Raw genomic sequence first — 24,459 nt, forward strand, 5'->3', positions numbered from 1 at the left:
CTAGGCGTCTTTTTCGAGCCTTATGAGTTCGAGGATGCCCTGCTCCATGCACTTAACGGCATCAAACTCGGTCAGGCCCAGGCGACGCTTGTTGGAGATGTCGTAGACTCCGCCTTCGCTCTTCGTGTGCTCGCCACGGGTGCCTGGGGAATGACAGAAGGCACTTTTATGCGGCACAAAGAATGTCAAGTCCCTACGTAGCGCCTTGGGAGAACTTTGGCATCACTTCAGCAGTAAGCTGTTCACATTATTGCTTGCCGAACCGTGCAAGTCTGCGCGGAGGAAAAATTATCACAGCGTGGATGCGTAACCTTGCAACGGAACCAACACGGGTTCACAGATATTGGTGAGACAGCTTTTTTTTACGAGACGCAGTCCTAGAAGGCATAGCTTGACCAGCCTTGAGGTTTCAATTTTTTTTAGAAAACTGCAGCCCACGGTGTCTGGTCTCAGAGCTCTTGCCATGGTTCATTATTAAGGTCGCCGTGGCCGTGAGTTTGACCTTTACCTAATTAAGTGTGGAGGTCCACGATTCCGTGGGCCCAAAAGCACACCACACCTTCCTTTCCCCAGGCGGCCAAAATTACTCCGTAACCCCTCACAACGGGAGCTCTTTCACTTTGTCCGGTTTCAGTCCTACCATCCTCCCTTCCCTCACGGCGATTGATAAAAAAAAACAATTTTTTTCCCCTCACTGCGCGGTTCAGGTGTCGACAGAACAAGAGTGACAGATACTACGGCAATCCGAAACGTACACCCGACGTATAATCAAGAGTGGCGGCCCTGATGCGGGACTACATAAAAGCGAGGGAAGCGCGCTTCATGGACGCTGCTGAGTATCAAGACGATCGATGATACGCCGTCGCAGTCGTCGGCACCGCCGCAACGCTTGTCCACTCAGCCAGCGTGAGGTCCCGACATGCCGAACATTTGGTTATCGCACTTGCTATATCTGATCATGATTGCGAGGTCGTTGTTAGCTACTCAGCCACGGACATAAAGAATTACGTCAAGGGGAGAATATCAGTGGAAGCCTGTCGAATAACCAAGAACCTGAAGCGCTCACTGGACAACAAGGTCGTGCTAGTTTGTTTCGCTCGAACTCACCAAGCTCACCGAGTGGATAAAGAGGCTGAATAGCTTTAATTATTTAATCAAAGCCTTCTAACTGGCCTGCGGACCTTCCCTCCGCCATGCATCAAAGTATACATAGCTCAGGCGGTCGCCAGTAGGCAACTTAATATACACAAATATTCGAACCCACTGCTGTATAAGAGGATTTGCCCCGAAACATATAACACCAACACTTGCAAGGTCTGCAAGACAAATCTAGTTGCATGTAAACAAATACTTGGAGTGCAGAACTGACAGGAGGTAATTCCGAAACCCTCTCGTCGATGTGGTCCGCCGCTCTGCGCAGCTCTAGACTCAGCGCGCCCTCGATGTGGCGAAGACACAAAACCTTGACGTCCCTATGTGGGAGACCCAGCTCAAGCACCCACTGCACTTTTTCTTTCTTATAAACCAATTTACAATTTATAAACACACATGAAAACGTTCTTGTTGCTGTGGCTGTAGGAAGAAGGAAAAGAAAATGCATGGGCCTGCTACTGGCTCTGTAGCTCAGCCACCTCCGCTGCCTCGTGCGGACAGAAGAGGAAATAGAGAAGACAGGAAAAAGAAGGAGAAAAAGACGCGCGTCGCAACAACAGCCGTCGTCCACCACCGAAGCAGTGGCGGGTGCAATGACGGCCTACAACACATACAAATTGGTGGCTGGCTAGCCCCCGACGCAAGCGGCGCTGACCTACCATCCCAGCCCCGTAGGGCCAGGAACTGCCATCCTTCCTAGGCCTTTCTTCTGCCTGCACGAGGCAGCGGAGGTGGCTTAGCTACAGAGCCAGTAGCAGGCCCGTGCATTTTCTTTTCCTTCTTCCTGCAGCCACAACAAGAATAACATCGCACAGCACACGGACGCCACTTGGTTTCGCCTCCATAGAAACACAGCCACCGCGGTCGGGATCGAACACTGGAACAGCGAGCCCAACGGGCGGCAGTAGCCAGCGGAGCCCTGGACTGAGGGCAACCGACCATTGTGCAGAAGTGGACGAGGTCGACGGAGAAGACTCTTGTGGATTCAACAAGCAGACATCTCTGAAGACGTCTCAAAAACCGCCAAGTAATATAGGGCTAAATAAATGTTTTCCTCCTCCTCCTCCTCCTCCTCCGGCACAGTAGACGGGCATCTTTCCACTGCGGGGTTCTGATGACTACAAAACAATTGTGACAGATACGGCGCCTTTTTTATCCTGTGAACAAATTATTATTATTATTATTATTATTATTATTATTATTATTATTATTATTATTATTATTATTATTATTATTATTATTATTATTATTATTATTATTATTATTATTATTATTATTATTGAAGAACAACTACGAAAAAGAAACGCACGTTGAAAAAGCGGTGTTATGTGGGCTCTCGCTGCCACTCACAGCTTTCGCTCTACCACTAGGCTCAAGCCATGGTTAAACTTCCACAATTATTTACGGATAGTTCCATCGTTCGACACTCACCTCTGACTTGCAGGTCGTACTTTGCAGCGATGGACTCCAGCCTGGACATGTCGGCGGACAGCTTGGGCACCTTGATGTGCACACTGGCTCGGATGGTGGTACCCAGGTTGGTAGGGCAGAAGGTTAGGTAGCCGAACCGGTCGTCTCGGGAGAAGGGTAGCTTCTTTTCAATGGTTTTAACGGCCTTGACTAACCGAGAGAATACCTGCCAGGAAAGAAAGGCGCCAAACCTAAGCGGACCTTAGTACGCGCGCGCGCGCACGCACGCACGCACGCACGCACACACACACACACACACACACACACGCACGCACGCACGCACGCACACACACACACACACACACACACACACACACACACACACACACACACACACACACACACACACACACACACACACACACACACACACACACACACACACACACACGCACACACACACACACACACACACACACACACACACACACACACACACACACACACACACACACACACACACACACACACACACACACACACACACACGCGCGCGCGCGCGTTCTCGGCGGCCGCTTTTCGGTGGAGCAAGGCGCCCGTGTGCTGTGCGATGTCAGTACACGTTAAAGAACCCCAGTTGGTCGAAATTCGAAATTTCCGGAGTCCTCCACTACGGCGGCCCTCATAGCCCGAGTCGGTTTGGGACGTTAACCCCCCCCCCCCCCCCCCCACTACACACACACACGCACATGCACGCACACGAACGCATACACACAACAGTCGGCGAGGAGTTGGATATTCTTTCGTTTTGTAGTTGTTAATGACCTGATATATTACTGTCATTTTAAGGAGAGAGGCAAATAAATGCAAAGTAGAAGGGAAAACAAAGTGCCGATGGTGGGAAACGAAGCCACGAACTTCAAATATTGCGTCCGTTGCAGTTACCAATTGAGCTACATGGACGGCAGTCCAACCTTTCCCTTGACTGGTATTATTACTGCTTGTTATCGAACCGTGATATTGCGCCCAGATGCCACCCTCGTCCAAGCGGCGAAGAACGTGGCATGCCGTGTTGCCGCGAGCAGTAACACAGTTGAGTTGATATATATATATATATTAGAAGTGCGTTACGATGCTAGCATTGCCACACGTTCGTCTCCAAACACAGAAAAAATTAGCTGTGGTTTAGCTTTGGTTAAGCCTGGATGCAAGCCCAAGCATATTTTGCCTGCTACATGCCAGCGTCAGCAATTGTTTCTTGTGGGTACACAGGACAAAGGGGCTTGTCGATACCTAACTCTTCGAGCTTGCTAGATGAACAGCATCTGAGGAGTTCGTTGGATGGCAGGCGTACAAAAGGAAGATGCACCCGCTTGGAGGGAGTCGTTTCAGCAACAATAGCAAGGGTGAAGTTCTCTGACTGTCACTTGCCGGATACGGCGAAACGACAACGCGAAATTAAAGTTGCCAGCCGTGGCGTTTGGGTGGCTAGGTGCACGGTGCCAACGTGTAGGCAGAGGAAACGTTAGAAGGATCGGGTGTATAGTTTGTTGTTTCCTCTCTCTGTAAGAGAGGGAACAACCTGCGTACAAGTTATGGTTGTAAGGCAGAGACCCGGATTTGGCAGGCTAATATGGTCGCTCGGGTCACGGCCATTTGTGTTTTGACTTTTGTTGCTATTTACACCGGAAGTACAGCGGAGAGAGTTATTTGCTGGCTATCGCCGCGAAAGCCGCGAAACCAATAGAGCAAAGATTTGTACTGCCTTTGTTGTACACGTTTCGGGCTGCGAGCTGTACAAATTCGTCCTTTCTGGAGGAGAATGGCATTGCGGAGCGCTTGCGATGTCGTATAGTAAAACTAATAAGAATATGCTTTCAACGTTTTGGCTCTCATGAACGGCACTGTTATCAAGAAAAAATAACGTGATGAGTCGTGAGTTGATACATATCGTGCAGTACCGCTTCTTGGATCATTCGATAAGATGCACAATTGCTGTCTTATGTCAACGCCTATCGGATGGCAAAGAGCGGAGATTTCACATTCAATTTCGATTAGGAAAAAAACGCAGGATAGCCAAGTCGCTGGCAAAGAACGTCCAAGCGAAGAGAGAAAGTCATGCACACCTCTTTGATGTTGCCACCTTTCTGCATGGAGATAATTCGCAGGTGGTCCTCTTCGTTGACCCACACCAGGAAGGTCTTGGCGTCGTTGTGGAAGATTCCTCGCCCGGTGGGCCAGAATCGGCACGAGTTAGCCGCCTGCAGGAAGCGATCGCCTTCTTTGAACAGGAAGTGGTCGTCGATAAGTTGTTGCTGCACTTTCTTGCTCATCCCTGTGAGCGGGTAGTAAGTGCCGCTAAGCTCTCCTTCCAGCGACTCGAGTACGGCTACCACCCTCTTCTCCATCTCCTTGTACTGGGACTCTGTCAGGCAAGGGTTGAATGGGTAGCCCTGGAAACCAAGGAGAACGTGCCCGTTCGAGAAGCGTCAGATGTAGGTTATTGTTCTCTTAGAAAAAGTGCTACCGCGAGGGTAGAGGACTACAAATGCTGGGGCGGTGACCGGGTACTTCACTCTTTGTCCCTGAGGTTGCATGTGTTTTGTATTAATGATAACGGCAGCGATAATAGTTACATATGTGTGAACGCAGAAAGTGCCTCGACCTTAAAGAGCAGCAGTAGCTTCTTAAAACCCACCGGAGTAACAAATGATAGGCGTTTGATGAGAGGACACTTTGTGCCAAACGGGATGTGACCCTAGTCTCAACAGCTTTCATCTTTACGAGTGAAATCTATTTCATAGAAGCTCTTTCCTTTCGCTCTTACTCACCTATGTGCCTTGCGGTGAACTACAGTTAATTTCCGCGGTCTCCTATTAACACCAAATACTTTTTGCAACCTATAAGGTCAGCTGCATGCAGATATGTGTCTATACGCAGCGCAAATGCGTGTATACCTTTCACGTGAGCTTCGTTCGTTTTCTGCAGCAGGCCGATGAATATCTGTGGCGAGGTGTAGATCACTGTGTAATTAGAACAATACAAGGCACGCGCACCCACCTGAAGGGAGCGGGCACAACGGATCCGGGTGGACACGACAAAGTCATTTGTAGGATCAACGTTCTTGAGCGAGCTGACGTCACCGAAATTTGTGGGCGGGTGCCGGTCGGTCGGCTTGAACCCCTTATGGTAGTCTTCAATCACGGGGTTAAAGAGGTCGGCGAACACAATATAAGACTCTGCATCCGGTGCGTAAATGCCCACGCCGCTGTCCAAATTTTCGACACCTGCGACAAAAAGTTTGAGCGTTGAACAAGTATCTAACAGATATCTGCGTGCATGCGTTAAAATGAATGTAGTAGACGTTTCTTTAAAATATGGCGTGGAAGAAAAAACGCACTGAGGAAAATGGCCCCTGAAGAAGAAAAAGATTGTAGAAAATAAAAGACCCAAAAGGAAACATTGAACCAAAAAGGAATTCTTCGGACCTCCACTTGACAAAAACCGTACTCTATTGGACTCTGTTGACTTCGAGAACAGATGATTTTCTTTTTTTTTTTTTTTTTTTTTTTTTTGCAGGGCCCACATCTTACCACAGTCATGTAGTGCACGTCACGTAAATAAAACTACCCCACAAAGCACTTTCTTCTTTGACTTCGCTGAAGCTCAGAATAATCCAAAGAAGCTCTTGTCACCGGCCATTCCTTTTTCACCGTCATGTTTTATATACGCCCCTAGCCTGCTTTTTAAAATGACTTCCAAGTCGACGTGTGGAATTCCTGTAGCACAAAATGCTGCTGCTTGCCTTGGGGAAACAAAGTCTACTCTTTTATAGGGACTAATAACTACAGCCTTTTCCACGCAAAACGCGCCTGTGAACTTCCACACATTTGGACGACTGCGGTCCATCATGCTTCCCAGCCTTGTGCCCCACATGCTCGTTGATTCTCTGTCCTCCATAATGAGTGGACGATCCAGATCGCACGGAGACATGTAGTAACTATGCCTGATCTTGAATTTTTCGCGCGTTATATTAGCACGTAAGGAAGAATTGCCCTTCTGGTAACATGACCTCCAAATATTGGCATGATGGCGTTCACGGTCGAGCTTTGAATGCCATGCACGACGACAGCCGTAAACCTTGTTAATACCAACCAAAAATCAGGTACCGAAAAGAGATCAGATAACAAAACTGAATAAATGCTGCTTATAGCTGTTGTTCGTGCAGCCACGCTAAGCAATTTTTTTTTATTATACCATGCGCTTCATTATACTGGGATAACGGGACGTTGGTGACACCTAATGGGTGCATGTTTTCCTACTTCGTATACAGGGATGTGTTATACGGCGGCGTTATTTCTGGAGTGTTTGCCGGGACGCTTCTTGCGGGTACGTTTTTTCCGAAACTTGCTAACGATATCAGCGCCTGAGCGCCTTCAACTTGGTGTTGAGTTGTAGCATGGCTGACTAACGAAAGGCAGGTGCCAAAAAGCAGGGATAGGCAGTGACAAACTGCTGATAGCAGGATCTGTCGTACAAATTAGGGTGGTGTCTTAGCCTGAAACTAGTTTAGCCTATTGGCTTTGCAAGTGGTTGCAAAAAAACATTTCTTTGTTTTTCATGAAAAGCAATAATGGCGATCACAAGGAAATAATAGCCAAATCCGGCGGATATGATCCAATGGCTAATTTGAACAACGCTTAATTTTAACGTCGGTAATACGTGTTTGTAAAACCTGCGGGTAAATTAATTTCGGCCTGTAGAAAACGTCATGCTCAGCATTTTGAGATAAATGGTCAGAATGCTAAGGTTTCGTTATGCATGAGACATTCGTATAGTGCGCATAGGAATAATGCATATCCGAAAGTTCCGGACAAGCACTTTTTTTTTTCAACTGGAAGCTATTCTTGAATCCTTCCTCGCAGTGATTCTGGGTTTCAGGTGTTGTCAAAAACATAGCTCGTTAATTTTCTCTGCTACTCTTAACCGTTCGGCCGGAGTGCAGCAAAAACTCTTAAGAGCCCGATGTTGCTATGCGTGGGAAAATCATATTGTTACGGGTGTCTTGATATGACGTGTTAACGCAGTCTGCCTTATCTATCACAACGGGAAATATAGTAACGCCCAGTTAACCGCGCACACTTCAGCGTCGCCGTCTCTCAGCACAATCCCTCAATCCTTCTTCGTCACAATATCATTATTCTAATAGGTTACTATTAGTATAGGCACTACTTATGCATTGTCTAAAGCACAACAAACAAACAAACAAACAAACAAACAAACAAACAAACAAACAAACAAACAAACAAACTAACTAACTAACTAACTAACTAACTAACTAACTAACTAACTAACTAACTAACTAACTAACTAACTAACTAACTAACTAACTAACTAACTAACTAACTAACTAACTAACTAACTAACTAACTAACTAACTAACTAACTAACTAACTAACTAACTAACTAACTAACTAACTAACTAACTAACTAACTAACTAACTAACTAACTAACTAACTAACTAACTAACTAACTAACTAACTAACTAACTAACTAACTAACTAACTAACTAACTAACTAACTAACTAACTAACTAACTAACTAACTAACTAACTAACTAACTAACTAACTAACTAACTAACTAACTAACTAACTAACTAACTAACTAACTAACTAACTAACTAACTAACTAACTAACTAACTAACTAACTAACTAACTAACTAACTAACTAACTAACTAACTAACTAACTAACTAACTAACTAACTAACTAACTAACTAACTAACTAACTAACTAACTAACTAACTAACTAACTAACTAACTAACTAACTAACTAACTAACTAACTAACTAACTAACTAACTAACTAACTAACTAACTAACTAACTAACTAACTAACTAACTAACTAACTAACTAACTAACTAACTAACTAACTAACTAACTAACTAACTAACTAACTAACTAACTAACTAACTAACTAACTAACTAACTAACTAACTAACTAACTAACTAACTAACTAACTAACTAACTAACTAACTAACTAACTAACTAACTAACTAACTAACTAACTAACTAACTAACTAACTAACTAACTAACTAACTAACTAACTAACTAACTAACTAACTAACTAACTAACTAACTAACTAACTAACTAACTAACTAACTAACTAACTAACTAACCTTCTTGGGCTTTTCCTTTTTCTCCCTTAAAAGCGGAGAGAAAGGTTTCTTTTTCTCGATCTTGCAATCTGTCAAATATGGTGGGGGCACTAAAAACATTGACTGCATCTCTGGGACAGCCAAGAGCTTTTTCGCGCGCGGGGGTTCGCTTCTATGCCCGATGTTTTTCCTTGACGCTCCATGACAACTGGGTACGTGAAGATGCCGTTCCATGTCCGCACATTTATGAACCTGAGCCGAATGTCGCTACGCCCACTGCGCAGCGAGGCCTCTGCCGTCAGCCTCCACTGACAACATGGCGAGTGATGACACATGTTTCTTCTGCCAATGGAAATTATGCGGTAAAAGACGGATGCTTTCCCTAGTTAAAACTCTCATCTCTGTTCTGACGAAAGGCTGCAGTTTTCTCGGTCTATCGGTGGGAGCATCATATAGCTAGTCTTGAAGTACTTTGTCGTGACTTAAAGCGTTATAATAATTATTTCTGTTGACGCAGCGCCAAATGGTAGACGGCAGGCGAGAAAAACAGGCCAGTCTCACAGCGCGCACGCCAGGGTGCTTCCTGTGATACGCTTTACCCACGGCTGCGTTCCGCACCTCACGCTTTGCATCCAGGGGACGCAACGGCACGATGCAAGAGCCGCGAGCGGCGCTTAAAGCGGCGAATTAAATGAAATTGTCTCACTTTACGAAGCTCTTTTTCGAGCTGCCGTGTTGCTTTCAGACCTCCTTCTCTCAGCTGGCGCCTATTATCGGTCTTCGTAGACGTTGCCGTGTGCTCACCCACCTGCGTAACCTTCGTCTTACCTGGTTCAGTTCGAGAGCACAAGCGCCGCTGCGCTGGTTCGCGATGCGTAAGGCTGTTTCCTGCCTTCAGCAGCACGCCACGAGAGCCCAGAGATACCTCACAAATGGCCTGGCATTAAAGAGACCGCAAGCTCAAATACTAATTAAAGAGAGCACCTCCCCGTTCAGTGTAAGCAAAGCTGGAAGGATCCGCCTCATCCTGTTGTCTAATAATACTACGCTTTCTCCGCATGGTTGATTTTTGGGCAGTATCAACGGCATTCGGCTTTTCGAAATGTGAGAACAAGTGCTTCATGTTGGACGAACGCGTAAAAAAGAAACGTTTCGAACCTCTAGCCAGTGAAAAGTGTGGAAGAGGTGGCAAGCAATTAGAAGTAAATTGAGATGGCGGGCAGCCAGGAAAAAATATACAAATCAAATTTATGCGATATTCATTATTCGTAGCAGCTACATCTGTATCTGCTACTGGGCTTCGCTACAAAGGGTACCAAAGAGATAGACAAATTTATTAAAAAAGTTATGAGAAATAATATCAGCGCAGCGGGAATTGCAGCGACGCGTTAACTTGAATATCTAGCAACGGAAGGTACGCTTTACTGTCAGTTGTTCTTTGTGTCATTAATGACCTTTTTTTTTATGAACGATCCGATACAAAAACAGAGCAAAACATTGAATTTGTATCAGAAGCTTGATTTGAAGGCTTTGCAAGAAATGTTCACTCCATTAATAGAAGAGTGGCCGCCGGGTACGTAGTCAGTCAGTTAGCACAGAGAAGGAGCGCGCTTTATGCATCTCAACCAACATTTTCCGAGAGAGGTGATGCGGATGTCCTCCAGAATTAACATGGTGAGAGTGAGCAAACAAGAGTGAGAAATGAATGGCCATTGTGGCATGTCATGAAGGAAGCTAACATATATCGCATGGAAAGCATAGGATGATGTTTATGTTACACTGTAATTTTTGTGTCTTGATCAGAAATCGATTTCATAGTCAATTTAGCTAAATGTTTAGGAAGTAGAAGCAAAAACAACCAGATGCTGGTATTGGGATCCGAGCCCACGTCCTCCGAGAAGGCGTCATCCGCTTAGATTTGTGCCAGTTGTGATGAAGGCCTTAGTAATTATGTGAAAGAAAATTTTCCGCATGTAATAAAATTTTATAAGTTAGTGAATTCAACAATGACATGTCCCGCTTGACGTAGTTAAAAAACGTCGGGGACTGCTGCTGCCCCTTGCAAAGCTTACTTCATATTACCGCTGAAGGACGAATAAATTCGCTAATTCGCTTATTTTAATTCTCCACAGAACTTTCAATTGGAGCCACTATTTCCTGCGTCGAAGGAAAACGTCTCTGAAACTTATTATATCGGATGTTATTAAGAGAACCGCATGTGCGTGATCACAAGTGGAAATGCCATGGGAGTTGAAAGCGCACAGTGAAGTTAAATGAAAGGTATTACTCGAGAGTTTGAACACGCGCTTTTCTTATATGTGACCCCGATATTCTTTCAGACAGAGTGGTGTTGTGGTACACCCACCAAGCCTCACCAGATTGGATGACGTCCAGGAGAGTGGCGCCCATGGCTGTCTTGCGGTTCTTCAGCTTGTCGAAGACCTCCTTGGTAAGGTACTTCTTGAGGAGAGACTTGCAGTCCTTGGCGTTCTGCAACTTCTTGAAGCCAGCCTCAAGCTTGTCGAAGGTAGCCAGGTCCACGCCTCCTCCTCGCCCCCTGGCGTTTTCCGTAGATATTCTAGGGAGAGATGTTGGCAAGCGGTGTGTCAAGTGCTACGAGGCACTCAGTATTATGTGAATGAGCAGAACGCTTAGCATTCGACTACAGAGTACAGGTCTAAACTCGAAGAGGACAGAGTTAAGAGTCCTAACGTAACCTGATCATATGCTGAGTAATGCCGCTTGTATTATGCTAAGCTGAGAGGTTTTTGCTTTGAACGCGCATGCGGTTATTCTTTAACACCCGCATTAGTTCACGGCAGAAGTAAAAATAACTTACTCCTATGATGAAAACTCTCTGACGAAAGGTGTTTTGAATTAAAGAACGCTATTCCATCCATATAAGTGAGCCACTGTATGCCTTATAAGAGAACTAGTAAAGGAAGCCCTTGAATATCCTTTATCCGTCACGCGAGCCCGCTTAGAACAGGCAACTGTGTACAGTTCTATGCATTTGAACTTCGAACCAGAATTGAATAACTGCTTAAGAAACCGCTGGATCCCGTCATAAGTTTCCAGATTTGCAACTAATAGTTCCTGCTTACAACATGAGTGTATCGTTATTTTTTGTTTACATACGAAGCACTGACTGTGATCGTGAGCGGTTACGTTAGATGGGTGGCTCATTTAATGAGACTGAACGTCACACTAGCCGAAAATAAAGGTTACCGATTCGATATCATCGTGAGTTTGAGATTTTAGCTTGAGTATCACTCTTTTGCGATTTGCTGATGACATTGCTTTGCTAAGTAAATCAGGAGATGAACTGAAAGGAATGACTGATGACCTAGACAGGAAAAGTAGAAAGGTAGGCTTGAAAATCAATATGCAGCCTCGGGAAGGAACAGCCTCGGGAACAGCCTCGGGAAGGAACAGCAGTTTACGTTAGGTAGCGAAGCACTGGAAGTAGTAGGCGAATATGTCTACTTAAGACAGGTAGTAACCGTAGATCCGGACCATGAAAAGGAAACAACAAGAAGAATAAGATAGGGATGGAGCGCATTTGGCAAGCACGCGCAGATTATGACTAACAGCTTACCGGTATCGCTCAAGAAGAAAGTATATAACAGTTGCACCTTACCTGTACTCACCTATGGGGCTGAAACCTGGAGGCTAACCAAGAGGGTTCTACTTAAGTTGAGGACAACGCAGAGGGCTATGGAACGAAAAATAGTAGGGATAACATTAAGAGATAGGAAGCGTGCAGACTGGGTCAGAAAAATAACTCAAGTTACTGACGTTCTAGTGGAAATCAGAAAGAAGAAATGGGCATGGGCAGGACATGTAGTGCAAAGTGAGGATAACCGATGGTCGCTTAGGGTAACAAACTGGATTCCAAGGGAAGGAAAGCGTAGCAGGGGGCGGCAGAAAGTTAGGTGGGCGGATGAAGTTAAGAAGTTCGCAGGGGTCAAGTGGATGCAGCTAGCACAGAACCGGGTTAATTGGAGAAATATGGGAGAGGCCTTCGCCCTGCAGTGGGTATAGTCAGGCTGATGATGATGAGGATGATCACTCTTTTCGCTGATAACGGAGGCACTTCGACGGCATGCTGAACATGCGATATGAACAAAACTACAAATGAGCACAGTTCGCCGCGCGAAAATCGAACAATACAGCCTCCCAACTGACAAGCGGATGTGTGCTGCATACAGCGAGAAATGGTATGGAAACCCGGAATACTTTACGGTGGATGGCTGCATCTCAATTTTGATGCACATGTCGGAAAAACTGCCACCGCATGGAGGTCCGCTAAGGCTGTATACATATGGCCAAATGATATGTATACTATTGTCCGAAAAGACGATGATATTGGTCGCAGGTGGGTCTGTGTGAGACTATGACGTCGTAGAGTTTCGTCATATTGCCATGTGATGACGTATTCTTAGAACCGAATTCTGGCCTCAATAACGACGCTGACGGCTTTTCAGGTTATATGATAGGGACAACATAGGGCGACGCAACGTTGCTCTACGGAATGCGGAATGCAAGTGCGAAGAACGCATCGCCGAATAGTTGAACGAGGAACGTGCCTGTTGTTGGACGAACCCCGCGTGCAGAAGCGGAGGCAACCATGACAGGGGCAGCAACACGTGGCGAGTCTCAGGATGTTCTGCATGGTGGTGAGGCCTTCGAACGAGCCGTGGCGCGGGTATGGGCGCTATCAGGCCCCCCAAATAGGAACAGGTGATGGAGCGTCGAATTTTGGTGCCGCCATGTCACAGTAGGGCTAAGGCGGAGGCGTTCCGGAAACCGCCACCGCTTCCGCCGCCACCGAACACTAGGGATTCGTTCTCTTCTTCATCTATTCGGGCGTGCATGGCACGATGTAGGAACTTCTTTCTCTCTCATGTTCAGATCCCGCACTTGACTTGGGGCGTGAGCCATGTTGACGCACATTTGTTTTAAACTTTTCAGTACATAGACGTGGAAGAGTTGAAAACCGGCAGTGATTACGACAGGTGTACAGTTTTGACTTCTGCGAGTGCTTTCTGACTTCCTAATTTGTCAGCTGGACAGAACTGTGGATCTAGCACTTCGCTACATGTCCCGGGTCGAATAAAAATGAAGCGTCATGAAAGCTTATGAGCTTATGTACTGAAGCTTCTCTTTAATGTTATTAAATGATAGTCTAATGACTCCTTTTAGCGGTTTCTCTTCCTAAGCAGTCACTATTCATTTTTCACATTACCGCATTACTAAGCTTTGATTCTGCCCATATCACACACGCGTCACTTCTCTCCCTACTCATCTCTCGCACCTCACCATCGTCACTGCGTCAATAGTCGTCAAAATGCTTGGCTAGCGTCCAAAGAGCGTGACCAAAAACGGAGAAGCTTCATTATTTAAAACCACTTACTTCATAAAGTTAACTCTTTCGAGTCATTCGTCGACATGCAGTTCCCATTATAAGATATTTTGGGATTATTTTATTTCAGTCCGTGATGTGGCCCGTGGCTTGGGCTTCTCGTCATGACTATGACTCAAAAAATGACGTCGGATTTTCCTAGTACGAAGGCTTAACTTGCTGGCGTCAAAGAAAAAGATTAAATGTTTGACTACTCGTGACATTCTCGGTCGATTTGGCTTCGCCGTCTTCTGCTCCTGGTCGGTAGCGTGCCATCAGGGCAAATCATCAAGGCGACGAAGGCAGTGCTGTAATGTTAGGCGAACATGGATACGCCCTTCGTGTTGGGTGATGAAGGGTGACTACAGTCTGGTTCTCATCGGTAGAGTCCTCAATGCATGATTCTTAATATAGAACTTCTGCTGCTCTGCGGGCCTGCGCGTTGAGCCATTGGCGATAGCATGAGAGCAACTCTATAGTTCGAACATATAGGCGCATTTGACGTGGATGGCTGTAGCGCTTTGTCCACCACCCACATAGATTTGCAGTGTGCAAGGGTTAATTTCCAAGGCTAGACCATTCAGGCGAATTTCGAAGCTCAGTGACACTACCACGGTAGTGCAATGCTTCTCTTTGAGCGCATGAAGCTAAATTTAGTGTGCATGTTAACATTATGTCCGACAGAAATGTAAACATGAAAACAAGAGGAGTCTGCACCCTTTTTACCGTGTCGTCAGTGTAGCGCTATAAAATATGTTGTACGGGTTTTGTGACTTATTTTACTGTACTGTACGGCAAGCCAGCAGCATGAAGGGCACGGCTGGCGGATATTTTAGGCGTCGCGCCACACATTCGGCACTTTATGTTTGAAATATTGGGGCAATGGTGCATAGTTCGTGTTTAGGTTTGCGCCACGGTGGTTCGGATCGTTGACGATGTTGTCTAGTACGCACATTTAATATGGCAACGGTCCAGTATTAACAGTATTTAGTGTGATGCTGCGATGAACGATGTACAAAAGGTCGGGCAGTGCGACACATAAATCACTTGAGCGGATAACGCTTGCGTTGTCATCCTCCGTCATCATTTGCGTTTCTAGAAGGTGGTCCTTATGCCGTGTGGATAATCTCGAAGTTGTGTTCAGGACGATACCAGATTTTTGAAGCATTATCCTTGGTGGCCGCTTTACACGCCTTTCGGTAAAAAACAAAATACTATGAAATGCATAGTTGACACAGTAGCCATAGTGGGCAATATAACATTGTGCATTTTTTAAAAATGCGCAGTGCCCTTGAAACGTGGGGCTGGTGACTTGGAGAACGGACCGATTTATTTTCACGTGCACGAGGGTTGCATCGAATATTCATACGCCAAGTATTTATACGCATCTAAAAGGGTCAAGCAGAACGCACAATGCTGTATTAGTGTAGACCTCTTATAGGACGACAAGAAACAAAAGAAAGTACTCACTTTTGAATAAGCGTAATGTAGCGTTTAGACGTATCAGCAGGCATCTTCGTGCGGCTTCGCGTTAAAAAGGCAGGAGTGAGAAAAGGCGGAGCAAAGGATTAGTCAACAAGGAGCAGTGCGAAAAGACAAGCGGCTACGATGTGCTAATCCCGCTAGCATGTTCGTTTCGTTGTAAAAACTACGATTTCCTTTGCTCGCGGTCTGCTGAAATATTACGTGCTCTAATACTTATACAATATGTTCCACAATAAAATACACTAAAATGCAACACAGAAACTTCTCCAATAGCTGGCGCATATAAGTACGTTGAGTTGGTGGGTATTTCTTTTTTTTTTTTTTTCATGAAATGACTAAGATCTTCTCTGTACGCTACGAAAGTGTCATTTGTTACAAGAGTGGCTGTTGCATGAAGCAGTACGGAATATGCCGCATTCTATTATCAGTTCAGTTCAGTTCAGTTCAGCTCAGTTCAGTTCAATCGTTCAGTAGTGTCCGACTCTTCGTGACCCTGAACTGAACTGATTTTATTATCACTCAGGCTTATTTCTTGTAACATGGTGGAACCTTGTTCACGTGCGCTGTATGACACTTTGCGGTCTGTAGACAATGTGTAATTTCTGAGAAGAGTGCTGTGCGCCTCATCGCTTTGATGTCCTCGATCACCGTGGAATATTTTGCACAACATTTAAAATCTACTGCTGTTGCACAGACCAATTTTTAAAGATATTTTCATTGTTTTTCGCACGGGAGGAGTAACATTTCACGACAAGCATTTTAGGAAGGTTGACCCGAGTTTTCATATACAAACTTATAATAACGTGGCGGCGACACAATTTGTACCGCGCGTGCGCACGAGTGCAGACGACTTTCGTAGCGTAACGTCGCCATATCTGAGGTTCTCTGCGTGCTTATACGACGTGAAAAAGTCTTATGCGTAGTCAAAGTTGAGACTGCGTTGAGGAAGCTAAGTAAGACGGTCTGCGAAGCGTGAAGGGGGCTAACGGACCTTCATTTTAAACGCACGAACAGCGTGCGGTTTGACTCTTTCGGAAGGCGGTTACAAGGACCATTTCTGTCTGTCGACCCTAATAACTTTCAATGCCTGCACTCAAAATAAAGAATATGGTACATGATCTAGATTTCTATTGTCACTGTGATATTAGGGAACAAAGAAGTGTCTATCGCATTCTGAATGCTCTCAGCATTCACATTTCATTTTTGCTTTTCTGAATATAGGTTATGCGGTCATCCGTCAACGTACAAAGCGTTGTCTGGACCCTGTAGATTAGATAAAGCTTCATTATTTAACAGCATTATCTGTATTATTTTAAGTAATTGTTCCGTCCGGCAGCTTGATATGTTGACGGGTTCCTCAGGTCAAGTTAGAGTAAGGTAATGATGCATCTATTGTGCCCGCACTTGAACTCGACGCAAAATGTGCCTCGCAGCTGATTAGGGTAATCCCTTGTGTTCGCAACGCCAGAATTCATGAATAAAAATACTGCAGTGAGAACTTGGCTTTCAGGAACGCGTCTGGAGGCAAACTATTTGACAGCTTTATTACAAAGAAAATAACCTAATGATAACGCTTTAAGTAGTCCCAATACATACATCTAATTTTGTACATAATATTTATGGGCGTCCTAGTGGGGTACGCTTTAAGACGGTAGTTAAATAAGAAAAAATTGTTCGCACGTTAGACCCACGATTACGATTAGGTCATCGGATGTCCGAAGGATCCAAATATCGCATTCGTCTCACATTATGCTCCAGTTCTCTCCAGTGACAACCCAATACAAACAACCCATAGCCTAGCGGACATTTCGGATTGAAGGCCTGTTGCAGGATCCCATGGGCGGTACATTTGATTGTCAGTGCTGTAGTTCACGCAGGAGTGGAATAACTGTATCAGCGGCCTCGCTAAAATACCCAGAGCAGTAAAATGTAAGCCCAAGAAGCGCCAAGGAGGGAAATGGAAGCTTGCTTTTATTCACTAAACGTTGCTTTTATCATTTTGAAGGTATACTGTTTTCGCGATTCAACTATATGTAGGAATAAAAGAACGAAGCTGCTTTTCTGGTCCCACCAAACAAGATGGATTTCTCAATAACGGACGGCACTGTGACAATTAATCTATTGCCCTATCATGCATCGCAGTTATGCTGGCTACACGGGCTAATTTTAGTGCTGTTAGCAGGCGGTGCTCATCCGCACGGACCTTCCTTTGCCGCGGCTGGATTTCTTGCGGGCCGGCAGGTAATCAGAGGGCTGATCCGAGCAGCGTCGGTCCCGGCGTCCACCCCATTCGCGACTGTCGGAGTACCCGCTGTCTTCGCTGTAGCTCGGACCATAGTAGTACGCCATGCCGGACGACCTTCACAAGATCGTCGGCGAGGCATTAAGAGCGCACGCGAAGCTACCACTAGGAAAGTCGTCTGCATCGTCTAAGTGCGAAGAGCTGGTAGCCCGAGTAGACAGCGAGTAGTCACCGTGTATATAAAATATTTGTCTATGCATTCCTACGTAGTATCTGCAGTGTCGGGAAACTTTATCCAGAGAAGTACAGAATTAAAGGAGGCTTTTGCCTTACCGCTGTCTGTAAGTCTGTTTTGTCAGTGGCAGTGGCTAATTACGGCTTTCCTTGTAGACCATTCTTGAATGCAGCACATTCACGTATCATACCTTAGATGCATTGCAGTACAATCACTGACCGTTTTCTCGATTCAGAAATTCGCCAACATTCTGCTTTCTTGCCCATCTTATTTTGAGCCGTCAGGCTAGCACGTCCTCATTATTGTATCAGTACATAATTGCTAAAAAATAACGCTCTTACCAATATAGAGGGATAGGCAAGGAAAGACTAGATCCTACATTTGGTAGATTTTTTGTCGGTTATTTAAAAACCGCGCCCAATGGGCTACGCTGAATAAGCAAGCCAACAGTCATGTGACCCCGAAAACAAAAGGAGAATCAGTTTATCGAAGTCTGTGATAAGTATTCCTCAAAACAATGTGACCATGCTTAAGAGTCACTAAAGCCAAAACTGCTATTTGATTTTGTTTGCTTGCTTCCTGCAGGCATTTTCGTATGCTTAAAAATGCAGTTAATTTATAGTGCTTGCACGTCATGAGCAGAATATTCCGTAAAGAAAGCATGCGTACCATAGTGCTGAAAATGACCTGCAGCACCACAATGTCACCTGAAAATTGTGTTCATGCTCAGAGAAACAACAAGCTAACTTTCGAAAAACTAATTCTTCGAACAAGTTTGTTCTCCTTCAGACTCACTTTATTACCTGCAGGCGGATCCCTCCGCGCATATTTTTCAGTCACTTGAGCTTCAGCGATGGTTTGTGCGTTCAGCGCCACCTGGAGCTCTTCAGTACGTGTTTAGCTGCTCAGTTATTTCAGCCCATGATGCTGTGAATTCGTTGGGGCATTGGCTATTGGAGCACGCGCAACCGGGCCGGACATGCACCTACCTTCTGCTGGCGTAAGCAGGTCCGGGACCTCCATACATCATGGGAGGTGGCGGTGGGGGGCAGAAGGCCATTTGAGGCTGCGGTGCGTACATCATGGGGTCTGGCTGCTGAATAAACTGCTGCGGCATCATCATTGGTTGCGGCGCCATCATGGGTTGGGGTATCATCATGGGCTGCTGCGCCATCATCATAGGTGGCGGAGACGGTGGAGGCTGGTACATCATGGGGGGAGATACTGGCCGCATTTCCGGCTGGCTGCCACTGAAAACAACCTATCCGATTAGAATCGCCTCCACGTGCCCCTTACTAGCACACAGGGTGCGGAACTTCGCGAGGAAATCCACCATTTCACGGCGCTGCTTTTAAGGCGAGAGCCTTTAATGGCTCATGCTCGCGTCCGTAACGCTTTAGTTTGAGGACGTCATCAGTGGCGTAGTATGTCGTACCTTGAAATAAATGATGGCGTCATCAGTGGGGTACTATGTCGTGCCTTGAAATAAATGATGACGTAATCAGTGGTGTAGTATGTCGTGCTTTGAAATAAATGACGAAGTCAGCAGTAGTGTAGCATGTCGTGCCCTAAAATTAATGATGGCGTCATCAGTAGTGTAGTATGTCGTACCTTGAAATAACGATTACGTCGTCAGTGGTGTTGTATGTCGTACCTTGAAATTAATGATGATGCCATCAGTAGTGTAGTATGTCGTGCCTTGATATAAATGACGTCATCAGTGGTGTAGTATATATTGAGCATTGAAATGAGCGTGACTATGGCGTCATAACATGGTGATGCCATCGAGCGTGACGTCATGACCGGACATCACGTCGCATCATGCCACGTGTAATAACCGGAATTGACGTCATAATAACCACGCCCGGTCACGACTTGTGATAGAGTCGCCAGGCGATTCACGCTTATACGAAGCCGACCACGCCGGGCGTTCGATCCAGGCGTCCGTGCGGCGCTTCCTCGAACGCTACCCACTCACCATGTAGAAGCAGACGCAGTACAGCGGGTGTCAGTAGCGTTTCAAATTGGTTTGTAGGGAAATTGCGCCGACACGTAAGAAAAAGGAGGAAGGTGGGCGTGAAAAAAAAAAGAGAAAAATATGCCGTAGTGAAGGGCTTCGGACCACCGTGCAACAGATGCTTTCGCCTCATCGCACTTTAGTGGTCCAAAGTGCCCCTAGAACTCTTCGAAAGCTACTACGCTTCGGTGCTGCATTTAAGCACCGCTGGAAGCTGTCGGTTAAGAGGAGTAACGTTAATGTATCCACATACAGTTGACCGCACGCGACAAAAAACACGCCTCCAAAGCGACGTTGGGACTGATTCTGGAAAATGATATAAATTGGTTATTCGTTAACAGGTATGAATAAAACACTGCCTTAGATTTTGATGAATTAAATTCAGCATGAGACTATTACGAGTTGAGAGAACTGCCGCAGTTCTGTGCACACAGGATATAAATGAAAAATATACGCAACAACGACTGTTGCGAATACTGCACCTCAGGAGAGCGAGAGCGACGTAGCTACATCATAATTTACAGAATTGTGCAGTGATAGTTGCTTGGGAAGTTCTTCGGCCTCGTTATGTCCTAATAAATACTTCTTGAAAATGCTCATGTGCTAGGAGGCACTGCTTGTGGTTAGCGAACGTATTTGAACCATGGAGCGAATTGACAACGTAAGTTTTGCCTCCTACTCGATTAATGTACAATTCAAGGTTTGTTGAAACTTATTAGAGCCTAAGTTCTCCTACTCAAGGTGCAACTATGATTTCGCGTTACTGGTTTGGAATGAATTAAGCCTAGGCGTCCACTCAAAAGTGCGACAAATACTTCGACTTCTTTGCCATACAGTCAACCTAAGCAAAATAATAAATTGGTCTACAGAATAAGGAAGATGCAATCTACACACTTTTACGTGGACAGCTGACCGCGCCTTAAGGGAAGAGAGGAATGTGGGAGCAGAAGTGAAAAGCAATAAAGAGATGCCGTAATGGAAAGCTACGGAGTACATACAGCAAAAATATAAAAAAAAATCGGGAATTAAAAACCAGTGTGTAAGGCGCTATCTTGCCTCTTAAGGTAAAGTTTAGTGTGCGTGTAATTCGAACCGTGTGCGACCTTGACAAACCATGCTTAACAGAGCTTTGACTTTGCTTAAAACCCCACCATTTTGTCGGTCGCATTTAGGATTGCATGCAAAATATCTTCAATTGCTGGTACTTGCCTGCTTTTGCTGACATTGACTCGCGTCTGTGAGCTGATGTCGACGTGCAGGCTGCAAATGGAACAGATTAAAGCGAAGTGAATTTACGTCCAAGAGGCATTCTCAACACCGGCAAGATGTGGTAGTTTAAAGAAGTAAACACTTCTTTCCGGGCGGGCTAAGGAGGGCGACCAATCGCAGCTTATACTTTCGTCAGTCAGAGCAGGGCATGAAGCTGATGTGTTTGACGTTATATTATGCCCCGACGATGTTCACGTATGGGGAGTTCTAGTAGAAACCAACAAATCGGATGGCAGATTTCACAGGCATTACCGGTAATTCTCGCGAATTTCGCATGGTCAAGTAAATAGTTCCACTAATATTCTTGAAGATAAAACGCGGCACTTTTGTGCGCAGAAAGCAGATAGATGAAAATTAAATGATCGAAGCAACATGCCAGCTCGTACAAAAGATCGATTGAGATCGATCTTTCTTCTTCTTGACAACAGGGACGACATATTTGATGAAGGTTTAAAGCTTTATCGAAGCATTTCATTAGTTCTAACTCTTCTGGTTCTCTACTGATTCTCTTTTGATATGGGGGAGGACAGTTTTCCCATCGCCATTTTCATTCACCTGTCAACCGTGGCCCGTTGCTCTTCCATGCAAGAGGCCATAGTAGGTGGCAGGAAACCATCTACCATGGCCATGTACCGGTAGGTGTCAGGAGGCCACCTACATGGTGGCAGGTAGCCTCGGAACGAGGACATTAATCAAGAGGCTGCAACGCACTGTGCAATTGTGTTCTTTACGGAGCAGCTGTCATTAGTCAACAGCTGCAGAGCAATTTTGCTAAGCAACATTCACATAACAATAGCTGCATAGCAACACATTGCCTTGCATAATGTCTGCTTAATCGCTGCATATAAAATATTTGCAAGGCAACGGGAAGTACCGCAGTATGGCGCTTAAGTCGCGGAACCAATCAATAAAAGCGATTTTTTTTTTTGGTTCCAAATGTGCGTCTCATTCTAGCCAACTACACAAAGGCGACAAAGGAGCAAAACCTGTGCAACACAGCTTTCGCGCGGCAATAAATCCTTGGCGTTTTTCAGCAGCTAACAGATGCTTCAAAGTGTCTCACACGATGTGCTACCTCGGTTAAGTGGCCTGTCCTGTTTACCTTTTGAGGTCTACTCTCCTGATCACATAAAGAATATACAAGAACTAGCTCTGCGGCCGCTGGAGTATAGCGTATCTACACACCACTTAGATTACCGCTACCGCAGAGTCGCTGATCTTACCGATGCGCCTGCCAGTAGGACCTATCTGCACGTGCACGCGACATAAATGCGGAGCTATTGCTTTACGACAGTTTTTATAGTAAACGGCCAGAGCAAAATTCGTTACTGTGGTAAATCATTAAATGAATAAACCGAAACACTTGGGAAAGGCGGAAAGGTGTAGTGCAGCTACCCAATTTGAGGCAATTGATTCAATTCTTCTGAACAACGTTAGTGTCCCGAGGCTTACGTCGACCACTGATGAATTACAAGCAACAATAGAATCCCTGTTTCCCTGCCGGGAACACAAAAACGACATTGGTTATTCCGGGCTGGTCTCACTGTTCAGAGTAGCAAGCGCTACTTGCAAGCCAAGCGAATAAAGACGAAGAAAAGCAGATTAGACATCAGTCTTAGAATTGTTTATTGAATGTGTTCCGACGCATGGAACATGCGAAGTGGGTGTTTACTATCTTTGCATCTTACTGAACGGGCACAGCTGTTGGCAAGAGGTGATGGCGACGTCGTTCTTAAATATGTGAGCCATAACGGACGCATTTGGAATCCAATTTCGAGAGCAGAAAAACACTACAGTAACGCACACACGCGCTTGCACACACACACACACACACACACACACACACACACACACACACACACACACACACACACACACACACACACACACACACACACACACACACACACACACACACACACACACACACACACACACACACACACACACACACACACACACACACACACACACACACACACACACACACACACACACACACACACACACACACACACACACACACACACACGCACGCACGCACGCACGCACGCACGCACGCACGCACGCACGCACGCACGCACGCACGCACACACACACACACACACACACACACACACACACGCACGCACGCACGCACGCGCGCGCACGCACGCGCACACACACACACACACACACACACACACACACACACACACACACACACACACACACACACACACACACACACACACACACACACACACACACACACACACACACACACACACACACACACACACACACACACACACACACACACACACAGCACCGCCGAATAATATTTTTCAGCGTCGCCGATATTCTACTATTAACCCAGTAATCGTTAGCATTGGCGCCTTACCATGGGAAATCACCTGAAAGTTGTCACGTGGTTCTGACAATGTGAGCATAATCGCTTTTTTTCCTTCGTCTATTAACTGCCCCCGCCTGGCCCGAACAAAAAAGCTTCCAGTGTTACCACGTTCATACCATTGGACGTGTGTTGACCTGGCTTTTAGGAGACCTTTGTCGGCTATGCATATATGGGAAAGTATCCGCACGCTTCTCCAAGTTGCCTACACGGCTCACAGGGAACGAAGTCTACTTTATGTGGGGCGAACAGCAAAATTCACAGCGCTTTTCAGTAACAGCAGACATTTGCAAGACATGCATTTAATCAAATCTATGCAAATCGATTTCTCTAATGCTTTGACTACAGATTTCAATGCGAAGCTAACACGGCCACAGCAACTCAGTAGGTGTTGGCAGTCAGCCCTGTAGCACAAAACTGTGCTAGGAGTTCTCCACTACCCTTCAGCGACAGTATTAAAAATGGCATTTTTTGGTTTTGTGGTCTCCAATGTGAGGCCCTCGTTACACTGCAGTTCACTAAACATTGAAGCATTTTTTCACGGCAGCACTGATCTTGGGCCACAGTAATGATGTCTGCTACGGGGATGTGAATCAAGGCGGCTCTTTCGACTTAACCACTATCATACAGCCTTGCGAGAGGATTTCGCCGGTTGCTGAAGGCTACTCATTGCTCACCGTGAGCCGCTCAT

At 45.6% G+C, this 24,459-nt stretch overlaps 1 protein-coding gene across 1 annotated transcript; it reads right to left on the bottom strand.

The window, feature by feature from the left end:
* LOC146192230 (arginine kinase-like) lies at positions 1-24,459 on the bottom strand. Its single transcript, XM_084600433.1, has 9 exons — positions 24,446-24,459; positions 21,317-21,367; positions 19,080-19,340; positions 17,817-17,972; positions 11,100-11,302; positions 5,623-5,849; positions 4,689-5,015; positions 2,584-2,788; positions 1-143 (listed from the first exon to the last, which is right to left on the bottom strand). The coding sequence occupies exons 1-9, from the start codon at positions 24,457-24,459 to the stop codon at positions 1-3; spliced, it is 1,587 nt and encodes a 528-aa protein (XP_084456559.1).

The sequence above is a fragment of the Amblyomma maculatum genome, chromosome 4, assembly GCF_055883805.1.
Source record: "Amblyomma maculatum isolate TAMU_Amacu chromosome 4, ASM5588380v1, whole genome shotgun sequence".
Taxonomy (NCBI): domain Eukaryota; kingdom Metazoa; phylum Arthropoda; class Arachnida; order Ixodida; family Ixodidae; genus Amblyomma; species Amblyomma maculatum.